The sequence below is a fragment of the Dermochelys coriacea genome, chromosome 1, assembly GCF_009764565.3.
Source record: "Dermochelys coriacea isolate rDerCor1 chromosome 1, rDerCor1.pri.v4, whole genome shotgun sequence".
Lineage (NCBI taxonomy): Eukaryota > Metazoa > Chordata > Testudines > Dermochelyidae > Dermochelys > Dermochelys coriacea.
The window spans coordinates 259,417,879-259,440,793 of record NC_050068.2 but is presented as its reverse complement, the minus strand read 5'-3'; the positions used below and the strand labels follow the sequence as shown (position 1 = coordinate 259,440,793).

The 22,915-nt window shown below is 45.5% G+C and overlaps 1 protein-coding gene across 3 annotated transcripts; it reads left to right on the top strand.

Moving 5' to 3' along the window:
- The first annotated feature begins 119 nt into the window (after window positions 1–119).
- CBX6 (chromobox 6) lies at window positions 120–20,973 on the top strand. Of its 3 annotated transcripts, XR_006276837.1 has the most exons (6): window positions 120–415; window positions 535–578; window positions 811–876; window positions 1,001–1,067; window positions 11,885–18,191; window positions 18,945–20,973. XR_006276837.1 is itself a non-coding variant. In XM_038389546.2 (5 exons), the coding sequence occupies exons 1-5, from the start codon at window positions 347–349 to the stop codon at window positions 12,848–12,850; spliced, it is 1,212 nt and encodes a 403-aa protein (XP_038245474.1). In that variant the 5' UTR covers window positions 120–346; the 3' UTR covers window positions 12,851–20,973. The 3 variants fall into 3 exon arrangements, 2 of the variants coding, with proteins under 2 accessions (XP_038245474.1, XP_038245493.1); XM_038389546.2 differs by having other exon boundaries at window positions 11,885–20,973; XM_038389565.2 differs by having other exon boundaries at window positions 170–415; window positions 11,939–20,973.
- Window positions 20,974–22,915: the final 1,942 nt, after the last annotated feature.

The following is a 22,915-nucleotide window of genomic DNA, read 5'->3' as shown; positions in this document are numbered from 1 at the left end:
CGCGCTTGGCCGCCCAAGCAGCGACCCAGCTCGCGCCCCGCTCTCTTCAGCCCGCGCGCGCCTGCGCCCTCCTCCTTTTGCCCTAGCAACCGCCGCCGAGGAGAGCCTGGTAACGGTGCACGGGGGAGGGGGAGAAAGAGAGGAGGGAGGTCACGTGCGGCCGCAGAGCGAGCGTGCGCGTGCGTGTGCGCGAGCCGGTGCAGCTCTGGTAGCGGCGGCGGCGGCGGCAGCAGCAGCAGCCTGAGCGGGGGGGGGGAGGGAAGGAAAGAAGGAAGGAGAGAGAGAGAGAGAGAGAGAGAGAAGCGGGCGGGATTATTATGGGCTGTGAGTGCTGCTGCTGAGCAAGATGGAGCTGTCTGCAGTGGGGGAGCGAGTGTTCGCGGCCGAATCCATCATCAAGCGGCGGATCCGAAAGGTGAGCAGCCGCCCAGCCTGGCCCCGGCCCCCCGCTCCCCGCTGCCGTGGGTTTGTTGCAATGGCCATTTCGCTAATCCTCTCTCTCTCTTCTCCCCCCTCCTCATCTGTGTTTTGCAGGGGCGCATCGAGTACCTGGTGAAATGGAAAGGCTGGGCCATCAAGTGAGTTGTTTGAGTATTTCCCTGGGTGTGTGTGTGTGTGTGTGTGTGTATGCGCGCGCGCGTGTAGATGTGTGTGTATAAAGGGTTTTTCCCCCAAGTCCGCGCTGAGATAATATTATGCATCCCTTTTCCGTGCGCGCAAACTGTACTCTGGGGTCGCTCTCCCCGCCGCCCACATTCTCCTTTTTTATGCGGGTGCTCGTGGTTTGTTTATTTTTTTGTGCCTTGGCAGGTACAGCACTTGGGAACCTGAAGAGAACATCCTGGACTCCCGACTTATTGCAGCCTTTGAGCAGAAGTGAGTTTAACAGGGGAAAGCACATTTGTTTATTTGACATCTGAGCTACCCAAAAAAAAGTGTAAGAGTGTGTGTGTTTTTTCTTAAGAAAAAGTTTAACTTTCTAAAATTTGACTCCCTAAAGGGAACGAGAGCGTGAGCTGTATGGGCCCAAGAAGAGAGGACCCAAGCCTAAAACTTTCCTCCTGAAGGTAACTTTTATTTAAATAACTTAGGCCCGGTTAGATGTATCCAAAATCCCGCTGCCTGTCCACTTCTGGAAGTACTTAACTCTCAAATTACTTGGGCCTCCCTTAGTCTGCGTGTCTGGTGCAACTAAATAAAAGGGCGGAATAGAAGTAAGTGCATGAGATGCTGCTTGGGGTAGTGAGGGATTATCACCAATGGGATAGTACAAGCTAGGGTGTGTGAATGTGTGTTTGTGGGGATGTTCTCTTCTTGTCAATCTTCTCCGTCCACCCCCAGATGTTTGTCCCTGTGGTGTTTGCACCTATCGGCTCTCTCTCTCTCTCCCCACCACAGTGGTATTTCATTCCTCCCTCCCCCCTTTGGTCTGTATGTGATAATATAGTGGCATACTTGGTGGCTATGAAAAGGTTTTGTAGTTGTTCTTTTTTTTAAGATATGACAAGGGTCCTGCTGCTGCCCCTCCTCTTCACATGTCAGTATGCTAGATGCCCCCAGGCGCTATATTGGCAGTCCTTTGGGGCTCGCTACTTGTTCTGGAATTCATGGAATAACTCTGGCTCTTCATGGCATAAAGACTCCACTTTGTCCCCAATGACAGTGTCATTTTCATGATATCTGTTTCTTCATGCATAGTCGTGTTTCGTCTCACAAGGAAGACTTTTAAAAAAAAAATAGTGGAGTCCCCAGTTTCCTCTTTTTAAAATGTGGTGGTGACCTTTGTAGAGGAAGCTGACAGATTTTTCCTGTAAGAGTTAGTATCTGCCATATTCTGCTCTCTCACTGACACCCTGCAGACTAATTTGTTGCATTATTGCTCCCCTACAAATCCCAATCCTGGATCATAAATGAATGGAGGTGCCAGAATATCAACCAGCGTATCATCCAGTGTATTTAAGACAAATTTGCATGGGGAGTCAGGAATTTCTCAATTCTGGTCTAATCTGATACCCAGATACTATGGAGATGAGTGCTGTAGCAGTGCATCTAATACTCCTATCTCAGGCATTGACTCATTCTGTGCCTTTGGGCAAGTGACTTTACATTTTTGTGTCTGCTTTCCCCATCTGTAAAATGGGGTTAATACTTTGCTTTCCTGCCTCACGGGTGTTGAGAGGCTTCACATCTTCAAAGCTCTGTTGAAACATAAGTGAAGCGCTAAGTGGCAGCACTCAAAGTTCTGTGCAATAGGACAGTGTTTATCAACCAGGGGTATGCGTATCCCTGGGGGTACTCGGAGGTCTTCCAGGGGGTATATCAGCTCCTCTAGATATTTGTCTAGTTTTACAACAGGCTACATAAAAAGCACTAGCGAAGTCAGTACAAACTAAAATTTCACACAGAGCAGAATAAACAAGTCATTGTCTATCTACTGTACACTGAAATGTAAGTACAATATTTATATTCCAGTTGATTTATTTTAAATTATATGGTAAAAATGAGAATGTAAGCAATTTTTCAGTAATAGTGGCTGTGACATTCTTGTATTTTTACGTCTGATTTTGTAAGCAAGTAGTTTTTAAGTGAGGTGAAACTTGGGAGTACACAAGACAAATCAGACTCCTACAAAGTGTACAATATTCTGGAAAGTTGAGAACCACTGCAATAGGATGCCCCCTGTTATCTGCTTTGGAAGGATAGAGCATATGGGAGGACCGCAGAAATAGTTTAAACATTGTGGGGAGAATCTTCCTGGGGTTTTCTGGTTGCCCTGGTAAAAACTGGGGAGCTCTCTGGAAATTTTTAGGAAGCACTGCTTGTGATTGGAACATCCTCCCCCACCCACCATCACCTTGTCTACATTGTTATTCTTTCCTTAATTAAAAACTGAAAATGATAAAAATCTGTTCGCTTTCCCCACTAATGAGTATGTTTCTTTTTACTTGTCACTCCGTGAAACGGAGCTAGTCAGTTTCACTCTATAGTCAGTTTTTGTCTGTGACACTTTTATGCTTTAGATCTTCTTGCATTTGGGAGTCTAATAATGCAGAGGAAAGCTTAAGGCAACACCACTGACTTAAAAATAACATTTCTGCTTGATTTTTTTTTTAACCTACTATTACTTGAACACTTGAAATCTGAAAAGAAATATTCTAATTTTTGCTTCTTTATTTACACTGAGTATTTGACAACTCTAATCAGTTTCCTGAATAGTCAGTTGGTTTCCTCTTCTATGTGTGTGGGACAGAGCAACATGGAAGGGAAACATTTAGTTAAAAAATTTAAATGTGTAATACTGTATATAGCAACATGTGATTGTATAGTCACAAAAAGCTGGTAGGGCATCTCAGAAACAGTTGCAGATTCTGAATCTACCTTACTTCTAACTTACTGTCTAAATTGATTAGATTTCTAGTTAATGGTTTTCTATTTTAAAAAGATATTGGGGTTGGGGGACACGAATCATTGACACTTCAAGAAAAAAGCATTCCTATAATTTCTTAAACACTACCACAACAAACAATATTCCTTCACTGGCGTCTTGACTTGCCTTAATTCTTTTCCCTCCCCAACTCTTGAAATCTACTTGACTGTTACTGTAATCCTCTGACTTGTGCTTATAGTTAGCTTGACACTCTGGAGAAGAGAGTGAAGTGTGGAACAAAAAATCACCACTGGTAGGTTGATGCCTGACTGTGGGGAGCACCGAGTAGGGCAGGAGCTGCTGGTGTCTCCTCTGGGGAGGAGATCTGGTGAGGTTGTGTTGGGGACTTCCCTTAGTTGCTGGTTTCTTTGGGGTGTTATTTTTAGGGCTGGATCAGAAGTCAGACTAGACAGCAAGAAATAACTCTCTTTTGGTTTAGTACCATCTGAACTTGTCCAAACTTTTTTTGAGGAAACTTTGCAATGTGATTTTAGTTAGAAAATCAGCTAAAAGAGCCCTTCAGTCCTTTGTACTGAAGTCCTATCTTTGTCTGCCAAAGCCAAGGTTTTGACTCCCGTAAATCCTGCAGGACTGATGCCACTACAGAAGGAGAAGGAGGGTTCTGTTCTGTCTCGCACATTAAACATGTTGTCAGTTCTTTTGACTGCAGAATCTCTTGCCGATGAGGACTTCTGAAGCACGGGGGAGAAACTTGACTCTTGGGTCCCCGGGGGAGTTTGCAGAGCTGGCAGTTAGAACAATATTCTTTTTAACTTGCAAACTCAACCGATTAGAACTGGAAAGGCATGGAGATTAAATACGGAACCAAACCACGACTGGTTTTAAAAGGCTAGCATGCACTTGTAATGAATGGTTTCATATATAATGTTTCTGACCAAGATTTTCAAATGTGGTATTAGGCTTCTAAATCCATATTACAGCATCTAAATAAGTGACCTGATTCGAAATTCCGTTTGCTTATTTAGTTTATCTTAATACTAATTTGGAGCCAGATTTACAAAGGAATTCTCTTTGAATTGAGTTATGTGCCAATCTGCTTGGGCACTTCTTAAAATCCCACTAGGTGCCTATCTGCATTTTAGGGCACCCGATTGTTTTATAAATCTGGCCGTTGGTGCCTTAAGTCAGGCTTCTAATGCTTGGCTTTTCTATCGGATAGTTAAGAGATATCACACCAGTGTTTGTGACATCACTAACAAGCTCTTCCATCATGGATGGCAGGACTGAAAGTGTGGGCTTCAGCTACAGTATTTTGGGTAGAAGGTTTGGCTGTATTCCCTGGATATTAATCAAACTTTCCCATGGATGAAGAGCTCAAGCCCAGAGGACAAGTTTACTTGTAGGGGGGATCATGGCATGCAATAGCCTGTAAGGTGAGACTAATTTATGGAAAATGTAAGTTGTTGCTTTGGGAGGGGAATTTGGAATGGCTGATGTGGGGCAGTCCTTTCCAATCTTTAGTAATCTGACATCCCTGATAGATCTTGTCTGTAGCAGGTTACTTGAGGGTTTAGAAATATATAGATAGGAAATAACAATAAGATTCAGTCTGGGGAAAAATGGATGCTCATGCAGGATAATAGAGACACATTAACTGTCCCACACATACATTTCGCATGCAAGTTTTGTCTTCCTTTCTCACCTCCCTGACATACTTCTTTCCTCACAGCTTTGTTGGCTTGGGAAATGCAAGGGTCACATGCAACTCCATAAAGTCATGCATGTGCTATCGGAGGACATGTCCCTGATGCTCCTGCTCAGCTTGCAGAGATCTCTATTCTCAGTCACTCTAAATAATAAGGTAAAGATTGGAGGATGTTACTGGAGGAAGAAGTAGTAATTGAGAGCATGCAATAATAGGCAATAGGGGATTTCCCTCTTGCTGCTTTCAAGACCTAATTTAGTCTGTAAACTGAAGTGGAGGGAGGCGCAACATGGTGTTAAGCAACTTTCCCCCTCAAACTCTGCTTTTGATCTCACTGTTCATAAATTACCCCTCAGCAGATTGAAATTGAAATCTGTTCCTTCATAGCATTCATTTCCCCTCCAATGGGGAAACACAATTTATGGTAGGGTTGCTTAGGAACCACAGCAACTTGCTGTTGCTCTGTCAGCTAAAGGTTGCAAAATGCTAGCCAAAGAGGTGAAAGGGGAAATAAGGGATCTTATAAATATATTATTTGAGGGGGGAGTACAAGACAAAGCAGATGTACTAATAAATAAGGGGGGACTCGTGTAAATACGGCAGAGCTACGACAGTGTTTTCTTTTGAATCAAAACAAGAAAAGAGTTGTATCCTTTATTACTTCCTATTTGTAGAGTTATTGACATAAATTAGGTAAAGTAAGATTTGTGGGGAACTTGAATATGTACTTCTCACCCTGTCTTCAGTATGTGTATCCTAGAGTGTGAAGGGAATGAACTGATTAAATTATGTGTTGGATCACTAGCAACAATTATTTAAAAAAGAACAGAAGTAGGGAGGGGCTAGCTGATGAGAATTCATTAGGGGGCTGAGCAAATGTGATACAGATTTCCAAAAGAAGGGAAAAAAGTGATCCTAGCAATTACTGTGCTGTAAATCAACCTTCGTTCTCTGTTAAATGAGAACAAAATCTCTAGACGTTTGCAGACTTTTATCTTGGTGAAAACTGAACCGGGATCAGTCAATCAGGGTATTCTATGTACAGCACTGAACACATCTTCCACTCTAAAGTCACCAAGGTAAAGACCGTTCCCACTCCAAGCAATTTACCATCTGAAGGAGGCATTTAAGATGCACTTGTGAAGTTCAGAGAAAGGATCAACTTTTGTTGTCTTAAACTATGAACCCTTACAATTCATGAGCACCATAGAAGAATTGAGCCTTCAGCAGGGAGAAGTGTGTTTCTTGCAGAAATTTGAGTGGGAAGAAGACTTTGTAAAGTGGGATTGGGAGGTAGCACCAGGTATAGAGGGAAGCAGGCACATAACCAGGAGTAAGGTAAAATTAATGGGTCAGTAAAACTATCAACTTCCAGGGGGGAAGAGAGGAGCGTTTGTAAATGATATCTGACAAACTTGATCACATATTTGATAGAATTACTGGACTAGTGTCTGGAAGGAACACGGTAGTTGGGACATCTGGATTTTCGCTAAAGCATTTGATGTTGTTTCTTGAAACTTTACTTGAAAAATGAATTCAAGCTGACTTGGGTATGTGTACTCTAACATGGATTGCTAAGCGTCACAAAGAATGTAAACTAAGCAGTGAGTAACAGCAGCGTATTGAGTTGGAGGGAGTGTTAGGTTCCATTTTAGCCTATTTGTTGTAAATCTGTCAGAGGAGAAAACCAGCATGTTAATTCCATTGATAGGATAGTAAAATACAAGGTTTCATGAGGGCAGGGAAATAAAATATGGGCAGGAAATAAGAAATGGATTCAACCAGGAAAAATGCAGACAAGTGCTTCTGGAATATAAAGTAATATGGGATACAAGTATTCAATGAGCATAAGAAACTTTGAGAGCAGAAATACTTTTATAAGAGAGAAAGTGACACACACACCATGGTGTGATGGCGAAAAGCAAATTGGACATCAGATTAATGTGATATAGTGGCAAAAAAGACAAGGGGATTTATGGGTTTGCTGTGCAGGGGGAGCCATGTCAGCTATCAGGCAGTTAATAATCCCTCATTATATGGCTTCAGTTCACTTGGAATAAGAGATGTCATTCCCTGCACCGCACCGCACCACACCACTAGATAATCCCAAACTGGAGGGAGTTCAGAGAAGAGCAGTAAAAATGCTTGAGGGGCTGTGATAATGATGTTTGAGACAAGACATGGATTCAAAGTAAAATATGGACCAGATAGCTTGGTTAAAAGATGTCTGAAGAGAACCACTACCAATCTGTATGTATTTAAATGGTGATGAAAAGAGAGGAATTATTTGGCTTCAAAGAGCTATTGAAACATACTAGATGGTAGGCTCTTTGGGTTAGGAATCTGAATATCTGTGCTGTAAGGCACATAGGCCATGGAATAATGGATGGAGTCTGAGCCAAAGAAACTCTGGATGCGCATTAGGACGTCATGCCTGACAGTGAAATCTATGAGGATTTGTGTGTGCTAGAGATTTTTAACCTTTGCTGAGGATAAACACATGTTTGTGGCCTGTAATAAACATTTGGGGAGTGGCAAACACTGTCCTTACAAACACAGTAACCACCTTGAGTTATTTGACAATCGTTTAATTCCAGGTATAAAACACCTAGTGTACATGAGCCTTTAGACTGTGGAATAGTTTCCAGACGAAGCAGTAGAAACCCCCATCCATCACTGGAGCCACTTACAGCTAGACTAGACAAAGCATTGGAGAGCTTACTGTAGGGAACAGTCCTCTATTAGCCAGAGATGAGCTACATGCCTTCAAGTCTCCATTCCCAACTTCTCCCATTGTGTGGCAGGGCTGTTTGAGAGGTTTGGGGCTTCCTGCAGTGTGTGCTGTTGTCATAATTTGGGATTGGAGTGGGCAGGGTGGGGGCAATCAGCAGGAGTGGAATCTTTTGGGATCAGATAGAAGGAGTTTGGGAGATAGGCAGGGGAGATAATAGTGCAGCTTAAAACCTTAGCTCCCCAGAACCTGTCCTGAGCTCTGTGTGTGTGTGTGTGTGTGAGAGAGAGAGTGTCAGTGTCAGGAGGACGAGGTGAGAAAGTGGATTTTGTATCCTGGGGACTGCAGTTCTCACTGTGGTCACTAGATGGTACAAGGATCATTTGATTCTAAGTTGGCAAGACAATAATGGGTGTGGGGCCAAAAGGTCTGGTTACTTCTGTCCGGGGCTGGGTTTTGGGGGCAAAGAATTATAGAGTGATTGTTTGGGATGAGGGAGAGTGTGTTTCAAAGGGGATGGGGCATCTTATCCTTGCAGGGCGCCTTTTAAAGTGTGGCTATGCTCTGAAAAGTGAGTGTAAAATTACGCTGTAGGATTCTGTGTTTGTTGTCTCCAGATCAGACTATCTCAATTTACAAATGAAAATGTAGTTAGCTGCTTGCAGACAATCCTGTTGCTGATGCACGAGCCATAGTAAATTCCAGCTCACTCTGCCAGAGCTGTCGTGACTCTACAGGACTAAGAAGAACTAAAAACTTTTGTCCCAAATGTTAGCAGATATGACTCCTGATACGTTTATTGGAGAGGAGGGGGAAGAGCAGCTATCTTTTCTCTGAGAAAAGCATTTGCCTTTTCTACACATTCACTATTTAATCTGTCACATTAAATGAATATTTCATCTGAAGGGGCAGGACAAGTCTGGCGCTTAGGGGGAGAATAAGAACACAGGATTTGCATAGGAACCTAGGGGTGGAATAGGAATATAAAAATTGCATCGGAAACCACGATAGACCCTAGGTTAGGGTTAATTAATTATTTTTTTTGGTCAAGGTCCAGAATCCAGAGAAACGTTTTTCACACCACAGTAACAATAATAAGTAAATAAAAAGATTTTGCAGTCTGTTCAAAAACATCTGATGGTCCAGATTTGGCCTGCAGTCCGCGTATTGACTACCCCTGCCTTAGTTCCATCTAGCCCAATATCGTGTCTATGACAGTGGCCGGCACCAGATGTTTGAGGAAGGTGTAGGGACCCTGCAGTAGGCATGTGTGAGATAATCTGCTCTTTCTCCCCCTACTCCCGCGCCCTGACACACACACACTAGGCTAAAATCCTAAAACGTGAGGTTTAACATCCCTTCCAAAATTTGCATTTTCATTAATTATGATAACTCCACATGTTCTTGATCTCCATGCAGACAACGCAGGGGATTACAGACCAGTCATCTTAACTTTGGTACCTGAAAAGATAATTAAGCAATCAGTTTGCAGATACCTAGAAGATAATATGGTGATAAGTAACAGTCAGCTTGGATTTATCAAGAACAAACCTAATAGCTTTCTTTGATAGGGTAATGAGCCTTGTGGATAGGGAGGAAGTGGTATATCGTATCTATATGATTTAATAAGGCTGTTTTACGTGACCTTCTCATAAACAAAAGAGGGAAATGCAACCTGGATGAAGCTGCTATAAGGTGGGTGCATAACTGATTTGATAACCGTTCCCAGAGAGTAGTTAGTTATCAGTGGTTCACAATCAAGCTCGAAGAGCATATCAAGTGGGGTCCTGCAAGGATCGGTCCTGGGTCTGGTTCTGTTCAATATCTCCATCAATGATTTAGATAATGGCATGGAGAGTACACTTATGAAGTTTGCAGATGATACCAAGCTGGGAGGGGTTGTAAGTGCTTTGGAGAATAGGATTAAAATTGAAAATGATCTGGACAAACGGGAGAAATGGTCTGAAGTAAAGAGGATGAAATTCAATCAGGACAAATGCAAAGTACTCCACTTAGAAAGGAACAATCAGTTGCCCACATACAAAATGGGAAATGACTGCCTAGGAAGGAGTACTGCGGAAAGGGATCTGGGGGTCATAGTGGATCACAAGCTAAATATGAGTCAACAGTGTAATGGTGTTCCAAAAAAAGCAAACATTCTGGGTTGTATTAGCAGGAGTGTTGTAAGCAAGACACGAGAAGTAATTCTTCCGCTCTGCTATGCTGTGAATAGGCCTCAACTGGAGTACTATGTTCAGTTCTGGGGGCCACATTTCAGGAGAGATGTTGACAAATTGGAGAAAGTCCAGAGAATAGCAACAAAAATTATTAAAGGTCTAGAAAGCATGACCTGTGAGGGAAGATTGGGGAAAAAAAAAAAAAAGGGTTTGTTTAGTTTGGAGAAGAAAAGACTGAGGGGGGGACATTAGTTTTCAAGTACATAAAAAGGTTGTTACAAGGAGAAGGAAAGTAAATTGTTCTCATTAACCGCTAAGGATAGGACAAGAAGCAATGAGCTTAAATTGCAGCAAAAGTGGTTTAGGTTGGACATTATGAAAAATTTCCAGACTGTCAGGGCAGTTAAGCACTGGAGTAAATTGCCTAGGGAGGTTGTGAAATCTCTTAAAAATCTCCAGTGACAGAGCAGGTTAGACAAACAACTGTCAGAGATGGTTTATACTTAGTCCTGCCTTGAGTACTGGGGAATGGACTACAAGACCTCTCGAGGTCCCTTCCACTCTTACAATTCTATGTCCAGTATCTTTTTGAACCTTGAATCTGAGACTTTCCCCTCATAGTATCCATCAGACCACTACCTTCTCCATCAACCCTTCCTAAAGATCCATTTCTCCCATGACACCTACAAAAAATTAACCAACTAATAGTCTGGATGGGACTTTGTTTGCTTGTTTTATTCCTCTCCCCTATCCTTTGTCTTGTTTGTTTTCTAGATTGTGAGCTTATGGACACAGTCCCGGCTCCCTACATTCAGACAGTGTCTATTGCGCATTGGGGTGCTTACTCACCACAAATAAACTTCTTGGTGTTGAGCCCCACGAACAACCACTAGATGCTTATGAGGATGATTGGCCCCTTTTCCTGGTGACAGAGTATAGTAACAATTGAGTGTAGCTTTAGAATCTCTGGCACCAGGCTCCCTGGGCACTTTCCTTTGTGCTCCTCTTTCAGGGGAGCATGTAAGAAGGGGCAGGTCAAGGAAATGCGCTAAAGCAGCACTGCATGCTTTGTGAGGATGCTACTTATCATGACAGGAGCGCGTCTCCTGTCAGCGTAGGTACTCCATCTCCTTGAGAGATGGTGGCTTTGTCTACAGGAGAAGCCCTCCCGTAGACATAGCGCTGTCTACACAGGGGGTAAGATCAGTATAACTGTGTCGCTTGGGGTGAGGATATTCCACACCCCAGAGCAATGTAGTTCTGCCGACATAAGTCTGTAGTGTAGACCTAGTCTCAGACTTCCACAAAGTGTAGTCCTTGGTAAGTCCTAGAACCTGACCGGCTGACCTGCATTAACTTCCCTTGTTTGTGGAGGGAGCCGTTCATGGTGATTGATAATAACAGTCTGCAGATGAAGTCTGCTGTTCCTTTCCCATGGCTCTGAGTTCCTTGGTTGGTTGTTTTCATTGCTGCTGAACACACACCAGCAGGTCGTTTCTCTCATCTGTCAAAGACGATGCAAGTGTCACAGCTGCCATCCTGGCTGATGCATTGGGGATTGAACAGGGGACTTCTGGAGCTAAAGCAGGAGCTCCTACAGCTTGAACTAAAGAGCCAAAGCTCCATAGCTAGGGGCTGTAACAGGCACTGACGGGGACTTCTGGCAGCCATTCGCCACTGGGTTACCTTAGTACTAGGGTCCTGTGCATTTAGTTCTTCATTTAAATGTGTAATTTGTATACAAACAAGGTGTAGCCTTCTGGCTCTTGACAGGGTGCCTCTAATGTGGTCTTGTCACCGCAAGCTGAGGTGCCCCCGACTCAAGGCCTGGCAAATCTCAGGTAGTCTCTGACTCCATTCTGCTCTCTCCCCCATCACCGCAGGCTCGGGCCCAGGCGGAGGCCCTTCACATTGGGGACGTACACTTCTCTGTCAAGCCTGGCTCTAGCACCTCGTCGCCCAAGCTGCACTCCAGCGCCGCAGTGCACCGGCTCAAGAAAGACATTCGACGATGTCATCGCATGTCCCGGCGCCCCCTGCCCCGCCCAGACCCCCAGAACGGCGGGGGGGTAGGGGGAGGGGCTGGCATACGTCCGCCAGTCTCGCCCTTCTCCGAGACCGTCCGCATCATCAACCGCAAGGTGAAGCCTCGTGAGCCCAAACGCAGCCGCATCATCCTCAACCTCAAGGTCATTGACAAGGGCGGGAAGGCCACGAGTGCAGGAGGGGGCCTGGCCCGTCCAAAGATCCCCTCACGAAACCGTGTCATTGGCAAGAGTAAGAAATTCAGCGAGAGCATCCTCCGCACCCAGATTCGCCACATGAAGTTCGGCACCTTCTCGCTGTACAACAAGCCGTCCGCTGCACCAGCCGCATCTCTAGAGGGCAAGATGGAGGCAGGAGGCTCACAAGGTGCCTCCTGCGGGCTGATCATGGGCTCCACCCCTTATGATGCCCACAGCTCCAGCTCCTCGGGCTGCCCCTCTCCTACCCCTCACTCCTCCTCCGACCCAGACGATTCTCCCCCAAAGCTGCTTCCTGAAACCCTGAGCCCTGCCATTCCTGACTGGCGTGAGTCGGAGGTCCTGGACCTGTCGATCCCACCAGAATCAGCAGCCACCAGCAAGCGCTCTCCCCCCGGGGGATGTGCTGGGGGCCAGACACCCTCATCGTCCCTCTCCTCTTCTGACCCGGAGCAGGAGGCTGGCGACTGGCGCCCTGAGATGTCCCCCTGCTCCAACGTGGTGGTCACAGATGTCACCAGCAATCTCCTGACCGTCACCATCAAGGAGTTCTGCAACGCAGAGGATTTCGAGAAGATGGCAGCGGGTGGAGGAGGCAGCAAGTGAGAAGTTGGCTCCCAGCTTCGGCAGGGTAGGGGAGGCTCTGCTGGAAGAAGTCATGGTGTGAATGGCTGTTGTTAGTTTTCTCCTGCTCTCCCCGCCATCCCCTTCCCCGGTTCTTTTTCTTTCTGCTCAGAGACTGGGATGGGAGTTGGAGGGCAGAGGTGTCTGAAGTTCCCAGATGTCACAGCTGTGAGGGGTTGGGCTGGGGAATGATTATTTGTCTTCAAAGAATATGTTGTCTAACTGGTGTGGAGCCTGGGTGACAACGGGGTGTGTGTGTGTGTGCGCGTGTGTATGTGTTGGGGCTGGGTGGGGAAGGATTCCCCCCCATCTTTTCTGAAGGTATGGTGGAGCTCCTATTACTGGAGAGATGGATAAGGCCTTTGAAAGGGGCTGTGCTCCTCTCCACCTTCCCCCTCTGCCATGCACACACTCTTCCATTTCTCCAGTTCTTCACCCTGCCTTCTCCCAGGGCAGCTCTGACCCTCTCCCTTCTCTGTGGCATAGGTTAGCTGTCTCTTATGATCCAGCTTCAGTAGTTCTGGCTGTATCTCTGGAGAGGGACACTATTGGGGGGGGGAGGGAGAGGAGGGGAGGAGATCAGAAGATAAAGCATCAGGGCTAGAACGAAATTGCAGCAGAGCTCGAGTGGGGGGTGGCACCCCTACAACACATGCCCCAGGCTCACTTCCTTCTTGCTTTTACTATTGGTGCTAACTTGGCAGTTGTATGGGCACTTTGAGACCACCTGGGTCCTTCCTCCTCCCTTCTGCTCCTTCCCTTCCAGATCTTCCAGTCTGCTGAGCTTTGTTGGGCCTGTCACTTCCAGCCTGGATCTTCCTCCTTGTGTTCATCACTTGCACTTGCTCGGGTCTGAGGCATGCCATACCCTTCCTAAGCCTTTTCCTAGTGGAAGTGGGAAAGCCACACATCCGTCCTTCAATTCAGGAGGAGCAATAGCTTGGCATGACATTACCCCAGCAGGATGAGGTCAACAGGTCTTACTTCCCAGGAAAAATATAAGCCTCCTTGGCTCCACTGAATCACTTCACAAGCCTTGTGGGTGTGAAGGAAGATCTGCTACTCTTCCTGCTCAGTTTCACCTGTTTCTGGTGGGTGCGTTGGAGAGGTTCACTGCAACCATTTCCAGGATCTGAAATTGCCTCTACAATTGTCAACCAAAGGTGCTAAGAACCTGTTGTAAGAATTACGGTGTCTTGCATTTTGTGTGTGTGTGTGTGTGTGTGCCTGCCTGCCTCTCCTTCCTCTGCCCCCCCCCCCACTCCCCAACTCCTTGTTTTTACATGTTCAGTGTGAAATTGGATCTGGAATTGCCCCCACCCTCTGTAATTGGAAGCAGGCGATGATGTGGCTTCCTCCAGTTCCCTGAGACATATTCTTAATGTCTAAGTGTGCAAAAGCGCTCTTCTTTGCCATTCATGGCTTGTTTGATTCTGTGTCAGTGCTGAGCTTTGTGGCTAGATAACCCTCCCTCACTTCCCCACATCCGAGTGTTTCACAGATTCAGCAACAGGCGTGGGGAAGAGGGGCTGATAAAATCCATCTAAATTAGTGTTGCAATAAGTGTCTGCCTTGATTCCCTGACCATGGGGAAAAAGGGGGTGGGAGGGGTTGCCTGTTGTGGGATCCATAATTCTTTATATGCCTACAGGGGTGCATGTACTGGGGGAAGGAGAGAGGAACTCAGCTCTAAGGAGACTCTCTCTCTCACACTCACACAGCCACCAAAATAACTAAATTGGGTGGAATTCACCCCTTTTGTAGTTTTGCATGCAGACACCCTGGATTTGAAGGGTATGTCTACACTACAAGCACTACTGCTGCCGCTACGCCACTGTAGCGTAGACACTTGCTACGGTGACAGAAGGTGTTCTTCTGTCAGTGTAATAAAACCACCACTTCAAGAGGCGGTGCTTGGTTGACAAAAGAGTTCTTCCACTGACCTGGCTGCACCTACAGTGTGGGTTAGGTTGACCTAACTACATTGCACAGGGCACAACATTTTTCACAGCCATAATCAACGCGGCTAGTGCGAACTAATTTTTAGGTGTAGACCAGCCTTAAAACTCACCTACTGCAAAATAAATGTCTACACAGAAACTTGCATCAAAATTTTAAAAACGTGTGAATTCAAATGAGTTTAGCTCCAGTTTGTGTGTAGCCAATCTGAAAGATGATCCTACATGTGGTTAGTTGTATTCCCACACAACCACAACACCCACCTCTACAAAACTGCCCATCTTTGGTGGATTTTTTTAAACAAAACTTTTAAAATCCAGCAGAATATTTCAAAACCAATTACAGGGTGGGGGAGACTTCCCCATTCATTCATCAGTCCAAGGCTTCCTGTAATTTGTTGGATATGTATGTGTGTATGTGAATTAATACCTGCCTGTTGTCTTTGCTTTGTTTTGCATCTTTCCTTCACCTTGCGCATGCAGGGTTCTCTTATTTCATGGTAACTTCAAAAACAAGCAGGCTGGGAAAAGGTGGGAGATCTATATTGGGAGAATAACAAAGAGACTTGTGTTTAAAAAGAGACGATTTTAAAAAGGAATTAATTTATGAGGCTGCAAGATAAGAGGAACTATTTTACGGAGTAGATGCATGCCAGCCAGTCACTTTTTTTTTTTTTTTTTTTTTTTTTTTTTAGGTTGCTTGGTTTCTCTTGGTGTGTATGTGATGGCGTTCTTGTTTCGTGGTAATAAAGTTCAGAAATATTTGAAAAGTTTAAGTGGGAGAAAAAAGGGAACTTTAATAGGAAACTCTTGACATGTTTTAGCCAAGAAATGTTCACTTGGCAGAGGTTTTTTTTTCCCTCCTAATATCTGTTGTTTGGTGTTCCTGGATTTTTTCGTGAATGGTTTTCGCCTTCCTCTGAAGCATTGGCCAGAGGATTGCATGGGGGCTCGGTGACCCTTCTTCCTGGAATTATAAAGACGGGAGAGGGGCAGTGGGCTTTGGAGGAACTTGTATCGTAGATCATCTCTCTGTAGGAAAGAAGTGCAATCCAGTCAGGAGAAGTAGCTTGACTGCATGTGTCACCACCCTCCGGGTGGGTCACCTGTGGGGATTGAACCCTGAACCTCTGGATATAAAAGCATGAGTCTCTATTGCTTGAGTTTAAAGAACAGGCAGTAGCAGTCTCATAAATTTTTGTGTGGTCCAGCCACTAGAGGCTGACAAAACCCCACGCTGGTATGAATGTGGGTTACGCTCACCTTCCATCTTCGATTTATTTTTTCCTCCCTCCCTACTGGAAGATAAAAGGGAGGTCCCATCCATGTCTTTCAGAGAGGGCATAGGGTTGGGGGGAGTATTCAAAAGCATTCCCCCAAAACCAGGGAAACAGTCTGTGTCTGTGCCATGTTTATTCTCTTGTTGTGTTTTTAGAGGAGATTTTATGATGGAAAGTGGAAAAAGTGAAATGAATAGTTTTTCAAAAAAAAGAAAAGAAAAGAAAAAAGAAAAGTTTTTAAAAAATGAAATTTCTATAGGGGGAGAGAGAGTTTAAAAATGAATAATAAATGCAGTGATTGCACAAACTGTAGTGGTATTAGATGGTCCTTAGAGAAGAGAGTATTTTGTAGTGTTGAAGTGTGTGTCTGGGATGGTATTTGGCTCACTTGAACTGGAGGAGGGTGTCTTTGGGGTAACCAGCAATTTCTGATTTGAAGAGGCAAGTTCTGTTTTGGAGAAAACCCCATATAATTTACCCTTCTCTTCCCCACTTCCCCAAGTGTTGGCGTGAGTTCCATCCAACAGCACTACCATTCCCCTTCCCTGCCCCCTTTCCAGAAATTAGATGGAGGCTCTGTATTTTTCTCCCCTTCCCAGGTACAGTGGTGCCAAAGTTGTTGCAGAATGGTAAATCCTGACCTGATGGGATCTGGGCCAGATTGGTAAAATGGAAATGGCATGTGAGTGGAGCTACTGACATCTTGGATTGGCTTGCATCTTTCTTGCTAGATAACCACCCCAAGAGCAGAATAAACGCTCACTCAGAACAAGGCAAAGCTCCCTTCCTTGTCTTCTTATCAGCTCACTGATTTCAGTGCTTAGTGGAAATGGCATTTTAAATACAGAATTTGCCACAGCAGAACCCGACGTAGCCCAGTCTAGTTTGGTGTCCCACCTCTGGCAATGTCCACTACCAGATCTTCAGAGGAAGGCAGAAACCCCCACGTGTACCTGAAGTTTTGGACAAGTGGGGAGCACCCTCTTCTTGGGAAGGCTGGGGTGCATCGAGTGCATGTTGGGGTAAGAGCCAGGGTGGCGTTGGTGGGTTTTTACTAGCGCAGGATTGTAGCCTTCTGAACTGTGGGGTGTGTGAATGTCCCATAGTGATGGAAGGAGCTTTCCCAGCCAAGGCGGCACTGTCTCTCTTTGTTGCATATTGTTCATCTGCTGTGTTGGGGTGACTGTAGGAAAGAGGATGGGAACCAGACACTGGCGTCTGAATGTAATAAGTTACTAGATATGGGACTCTAAGATTTCTGGCTTGTCAGGGTCTCCTCTGTGCATTTTGGGTAAAAAAACAAAGCTGGGCTGTTCTTGGGAACTCATTTTCTCCACTCTTCACCCCTGAGTTCTGCCAGTGCTCCTCTGTCCTGACCTACAGCTTCAGTCCTGAGCTGAGCATACATACTAGTCTCCCACCTTTGCTCTGTTCTGGTCTCACTGAAGCTAGCATATGGGCATGGAGCTGACAAGGATACAAAGCCAGGGATGGGAGGATGTATGTAGCCCAGTGGGGAGTTCTGTCTTCTAATCTTAGGTGAGCCACTCGCTTGCTGTGTCTTTTCAGGGGATGGGGGAGTGTCTCCGCATCTCCTGTACTTCAGTCACCCCTCTCCTGCCACCCCTGCTGGGATGGAGGTAAGGTACCCTCCCTCCTTTACCAAATGGGTGCTCTCTGAGCTGAGTCTTCCTGGGTTGTTAAATCCCCTTCCTCGCCTCTGCTGTTAAAGGAAGTTTCAAGTGCTTTGCAATATTCCCGACAGTCAGTCTAACTTCCTTCATGGACCTGACAGTACTGGGAATGGAGAGTCAGAACTCCCTGTAGATATCCAAGCTAAAGCACAGGTTGGGGTGGGGAGCAGCAGGGCCGGCAGGTAGTCATTTTCCCCACACTCCCGCCCTCCACACCACATCAACAGTGGTATCTGTGGATGTGGGATGGTGGGAGGAGAAAGTAGCATAGCCAACTGGGGAGGCCCTTCTCACCAGCAGGTGTGGGATTCCAGTTCCGTAGCCAGGGTTTGAGCAGGGAGGTGCAACAAACCAAGAATGGGTTTCCAACCCTGATATTCTATGCTTGTCTGTCCCCCACCCCCGCACCTCTAACTGAGGCCTTGCACTGTTTGGCCTGATGTATCCTTTTCTCCAGTGTTGCTTGCTTTGCTGCTTTTTGGATTGCCCAATATCATGCAAGAGCTGGGATCTTATTTACTTTTTATATGAATATAGATAGATTATAAAAGAATCCCCCACGTAATCCATCCCAATCCCTGTATCAAACGCATAATAGTTCAGAGAGTTGCTCTTGGGGCTGGGAGCTAGGCATTCCTGGGTTCTTTTGATTTCTTGTGACCTTGTGCAAGTTGCTTCACTGCCCTTTGCCTCCATTCCCCTGTCTGTACCATGGGGGCAATGCCCTGTAGAGGATGCTGGGAGGCTAAAATTTATTAATGTGCATATAGAGCTATAGAAGGGCTGAGTATTGCTTCAGAACCCACTCATTCCTTCCCAGATATTTTATAAATCCATTGTATTGTCACTCTGGCTTTGAATGAGAGAGCATTTTGGCCCTCCTCCAAAAGTGCAATGTGTACATTTCTGAGGAGAAGAATCTCTCATCTCCTCTTCCCTCACTCTTATTTTTCCATTTGCTGCTTAACCTCCCCACGTCAGTTATCCATCATCAGATCTGGGCGTCCCTACTGCTCCTAGTCGCCTCCTCCCCCACAGTGAGGCAGTTGTGTTGACACTGTGTGGTCATATATTCTCATTAAAACATGCTATACGCTTCCAAGGTTGAGATAGCCCTCACTGGTTTACAAGAAGTGGGGACCAGGAAGTCTCTTCTCTTCCTCTCCCCTCTTCCCCCCCCCAAAAAAAAAATCTGTCAGGTAACAAAGGAGGATACCAGTTTTTCCAGGGTTGTACCTCTAGCAGTTCTTCTGTCCTTCCCACCTTCTGCTGCCTAGCACATGATGAAACCCTACGGGACCGTCCAGAGTTCTGTCTTTGATGCAGAACTGCATCCAAGACCTGCTTTCCACCCTAACAGGGCATATCAATCCCTTAGGGATGTTCCACTCTTGTCCCTCAAGGGGTTGCTGTCTGGGGTCTTCTGCAGAGACAGCATGTTCAGTCTGGGGGGTGGAGTGCCCCACTTTTGCACACTCTGGCCAATCTAAGACTGGTATGGGGAAGAGGGTATTGAGATATGGCTGCAACTGGGGAAATAGTGTGGCAGAGGAAAGAGACAGTGTGATTACCCCAAAGGAGAACATCAATAAGAGAAATCAGAGTAATGTGATCTTAAATATTGGCAGTGTTGGGTGATTCAAGAGAGATTAATTTGATGGGGGGTAATGGCAGGTTAAGTCGTTTAAACATTAATCCCTGTATTAGATAACACCCCATGATGCCCCAATTCAGCAAAGCATCGAAGCACATGCTTAAATCCATCCCTGTTCAGCAAAGCACTTAAAGCATGCACAAAACTTCTAAGCGGGTGGTTATGGATCTAAGTACTTTACTGGATTGGGGCGTCATACAGGAAACGTGTCTTTTTAAATCCAATTAAATTTTCCCCATTATTGTAGTTTTCTTCTTTGCACTTCCGCTAGCATGGTGAAATTAACTTGGTCAGTATCACTTCCTGGTTTCCCGGGAGTAGCCCTGACTCTTCCAGTGTAGCAGGGACAGGTGGGTTTCCTTGTTGTGGGGGAAGGAAACTTCATTCAAGTTCTGAAAATAAATTTACCATTTTTTTTAAATCTAAATTTTGGAGCTAAACTATTTGCCATGCCCCCCCTTCCCCTCTTAACAGTAGAGGATTCTCTTCTAAATTTTGGGTGGAAAATTGCAAGGAGGGAGGAAATCAGGGCTTGCCCATCTGCCTCTTCCCTCCACCTCCCCAGGTGCCAAGCTGAGGCCCAGATCCTGCAGACTTATGCAAGTACTTAACTTTAAGCAGGCGAGTAGTTCCACTGATGTCTAGAGATACTTGCTTCAAGCTAAGCATGTGCATAAGTCTTTGCAGGATCAGGGCCTTACTCTTTATCCCAGAGAGAGATTTTGATGTAATTTCTATAATGATGATGATCCTGATGCAACCCATATACCCCCCCATACCCACCCCACATTTGGCATACAGGTTATGGTTACCCTTTAACCTGGTTGTGTGATTTCCAGCTCAAGGAGACATTCACACTATTTCTTATTGAGCTAATGCACTAAAAATAGAGTGCAACTGTGGCAGTGCAAACTTCAGGACTGGCTAGCTACTCTAGGGTCTCAGATGGGCATGTACTCGGGGCAGCTAGCCCGTCCTGTGGCTTGTGAAGCCATGGTGGCACTCTATTTTTAGTATGCAAGCTCTGAGAGCTGGCACAAGTATGTCTCTTTAAGCTGGGAATCGCACACCTGGAGTCAACTGGAGACATACCCAGAGAGGGGAGGTGGTGACTTTTTTTAATTTAAAATAAACCTAAATATCTTGTAACTTTTTTTATTTTGAAAAATGCATTTAATTAAAGAATCATGCACGAATGAATTGTATATCTATATATTTTTTGTCTTGTAATTTTCATTTTTAAATATAGTGTTTGCGTTTGTTTGTTTTAATCCAGTTCCCAGCTGGCTAAACTCTGTCTAGAGTGGATGGATGGGACGTGGGATGGGGCGATAGGATCCCCCTCCCATTGGCGTTTCCAGTGGAAAAATGGCTTGCTCTGGGTTTGGGGGCGGTTTGTGCTAATTACTCTTGTATTCTTGTACATTTTGTTCTTTCTGCTGCTCTTGAGTATTGTATCAATGCCAGAAATGGGGAGTTAAAGAAAAATATTAACCCCAATAAATTGTTACATTCCAAAGCCTGTTGCCTGCCTTGTGTGTATGTGACTCTTCGTGATTTTCAGAGGTGAGTGGCGATGTTTTAACTTGCCAAGGGAAGCAGTGTCCGCCCCATCACTTCAGTTACTTACAACTAGCTTCGCCAAAGCACAGGAGAATATACTGCAGGTAACAGTCTTGTCTAACGAGGAGTGTTGGAAAATAGACTAGAGGTCTTAATAGGTCTTTTGCCCTTTAATTTTTATGTAATTGGGGACAGACTAGCAGAGCTGTTAACTTGGCTCTTTGGGTAGTTTCCATATTTTAAAACAAAACAGCAGCAAATACAAATGAAGAACAAAGCTCGAGCCAAACTTTTTCCCAAAAACAAAAACACAAGGAACTGGGCTGCTGCTCTTAGAGGCAGGGACAGACACACAGGTGTTTTCCTCTGGAGACATCCATTCACCTGGAATCCCAATATGACTCTGGCAACAAGTGACTTACTAACTACCTGGACAAATCTGATGGCTATTTGTTATTGATACTGGCTCATACATAGTTCTTGGACTTCAAAATCTATTGTAACTAGAAGAAGAGGAGATGGAAGCCTGGTGTCCGTTTTCTACTAAAAGCAAAACAGTCCCAGCGTTATGATGTGAAAATGCCCAACTCCTGCCATCTATTTACAATGCTTAATAAGGCATATTGAAAACCCATCTAGATGTGGGGCAAGCCAAGTCTATGCTCATCATCTGTTTCCCCTCCTTTTGTCTTCAGTGCTTGCCGCAATTTTGCCCAGAAGAGCCTGTGGGCACCAGATCTGGTCACTAAGGCCTGGTCTACACTGTATGGTTAGGTCAACACAAGGCAGCTTACATCAACCCAGCTGTGGATGTGTCTACACTTAAATTTTGTTCCCGCCAATATAACTGTCCCGGTACGGCAACTTAACACCACCACCTCCCTAAGTGGTGGAGAGTCAAGGTTGATGTAATTAGGTTGACGCAGTGTCAGTGTAGATACTGTTACTTACATCAACTGTTACTGGCCTCCAGGAGCTGTCCCACAATGCCCCACAGTGACCGCTCTGGTCACTGTTGTGACCTCCATTTCCCAGGGCCCAGGTGGACAGGAAACTATTCCTCCCCTTTAAAGCCCTACAGATTTTTGAAATTCCTTTTCCTGGTTGCCCGGCTTGGCAAACACCTAGCAACACTCCATTGTTATGGCATGCTCCCCTGCCCATGCCAGCTACTTGCAGTACACAGAAGGTTTTGTACCTCCTGGGTTTGTGGGGAGAAGACAGTGCAGGCACAGCTCCGATCCAGCTGTAGAATTGTTGACATCTATGAGCAGATTGATTGGGGCATGCAGGAGAAGGGCTAGAAGAGGGACCAGTAGCAATGCCGCATGAAAGCCAAGGAGCTGTGGCAGGCATACCAGAAGGCAAGGGAGGTCAACAATCAATCCGGTGCGGAGCTTTGGCTTGCCACTTTTACAAAGAGGTCCATGTCATCCTTGGGAGACCCCACACTTGAGAGCCCTGTGGATACTTTGGAGGAGCCCGAGTCACAGGACCCTGCCATGAACAGCAAGGAGGCTTATGGGGGACAGATGACCAGGGGATCCAGCTGCACAGTGAGCCAGGGTATTTTTTGACCCCAGTGCAGTCCAGCCAGTTCTGACAGTCAAACAAGAGCGAGCCTGATGCAGGGTAAGTATGCGATTTGCTTTGAAATTACAGAGATGGAAGCCCCAAATTAGCAGGACACATCTGTTGATTTACTCTTTTTTTTATTTATGCTAGAAGAGGTAGTGAAACAACCAAGAGACGTAGTGTTGCTATCCGCTTCTCATCCCCCTCTAGAGTTAGGCAGAGGGGGCCATGCAGAGCAGTTTGTTTTATATTCTCCAGGATGTCCTGTGAATTCTCCATAGAGATCGTGATGAAACTGTGATGAAGGTACTCTGCAATCCTCT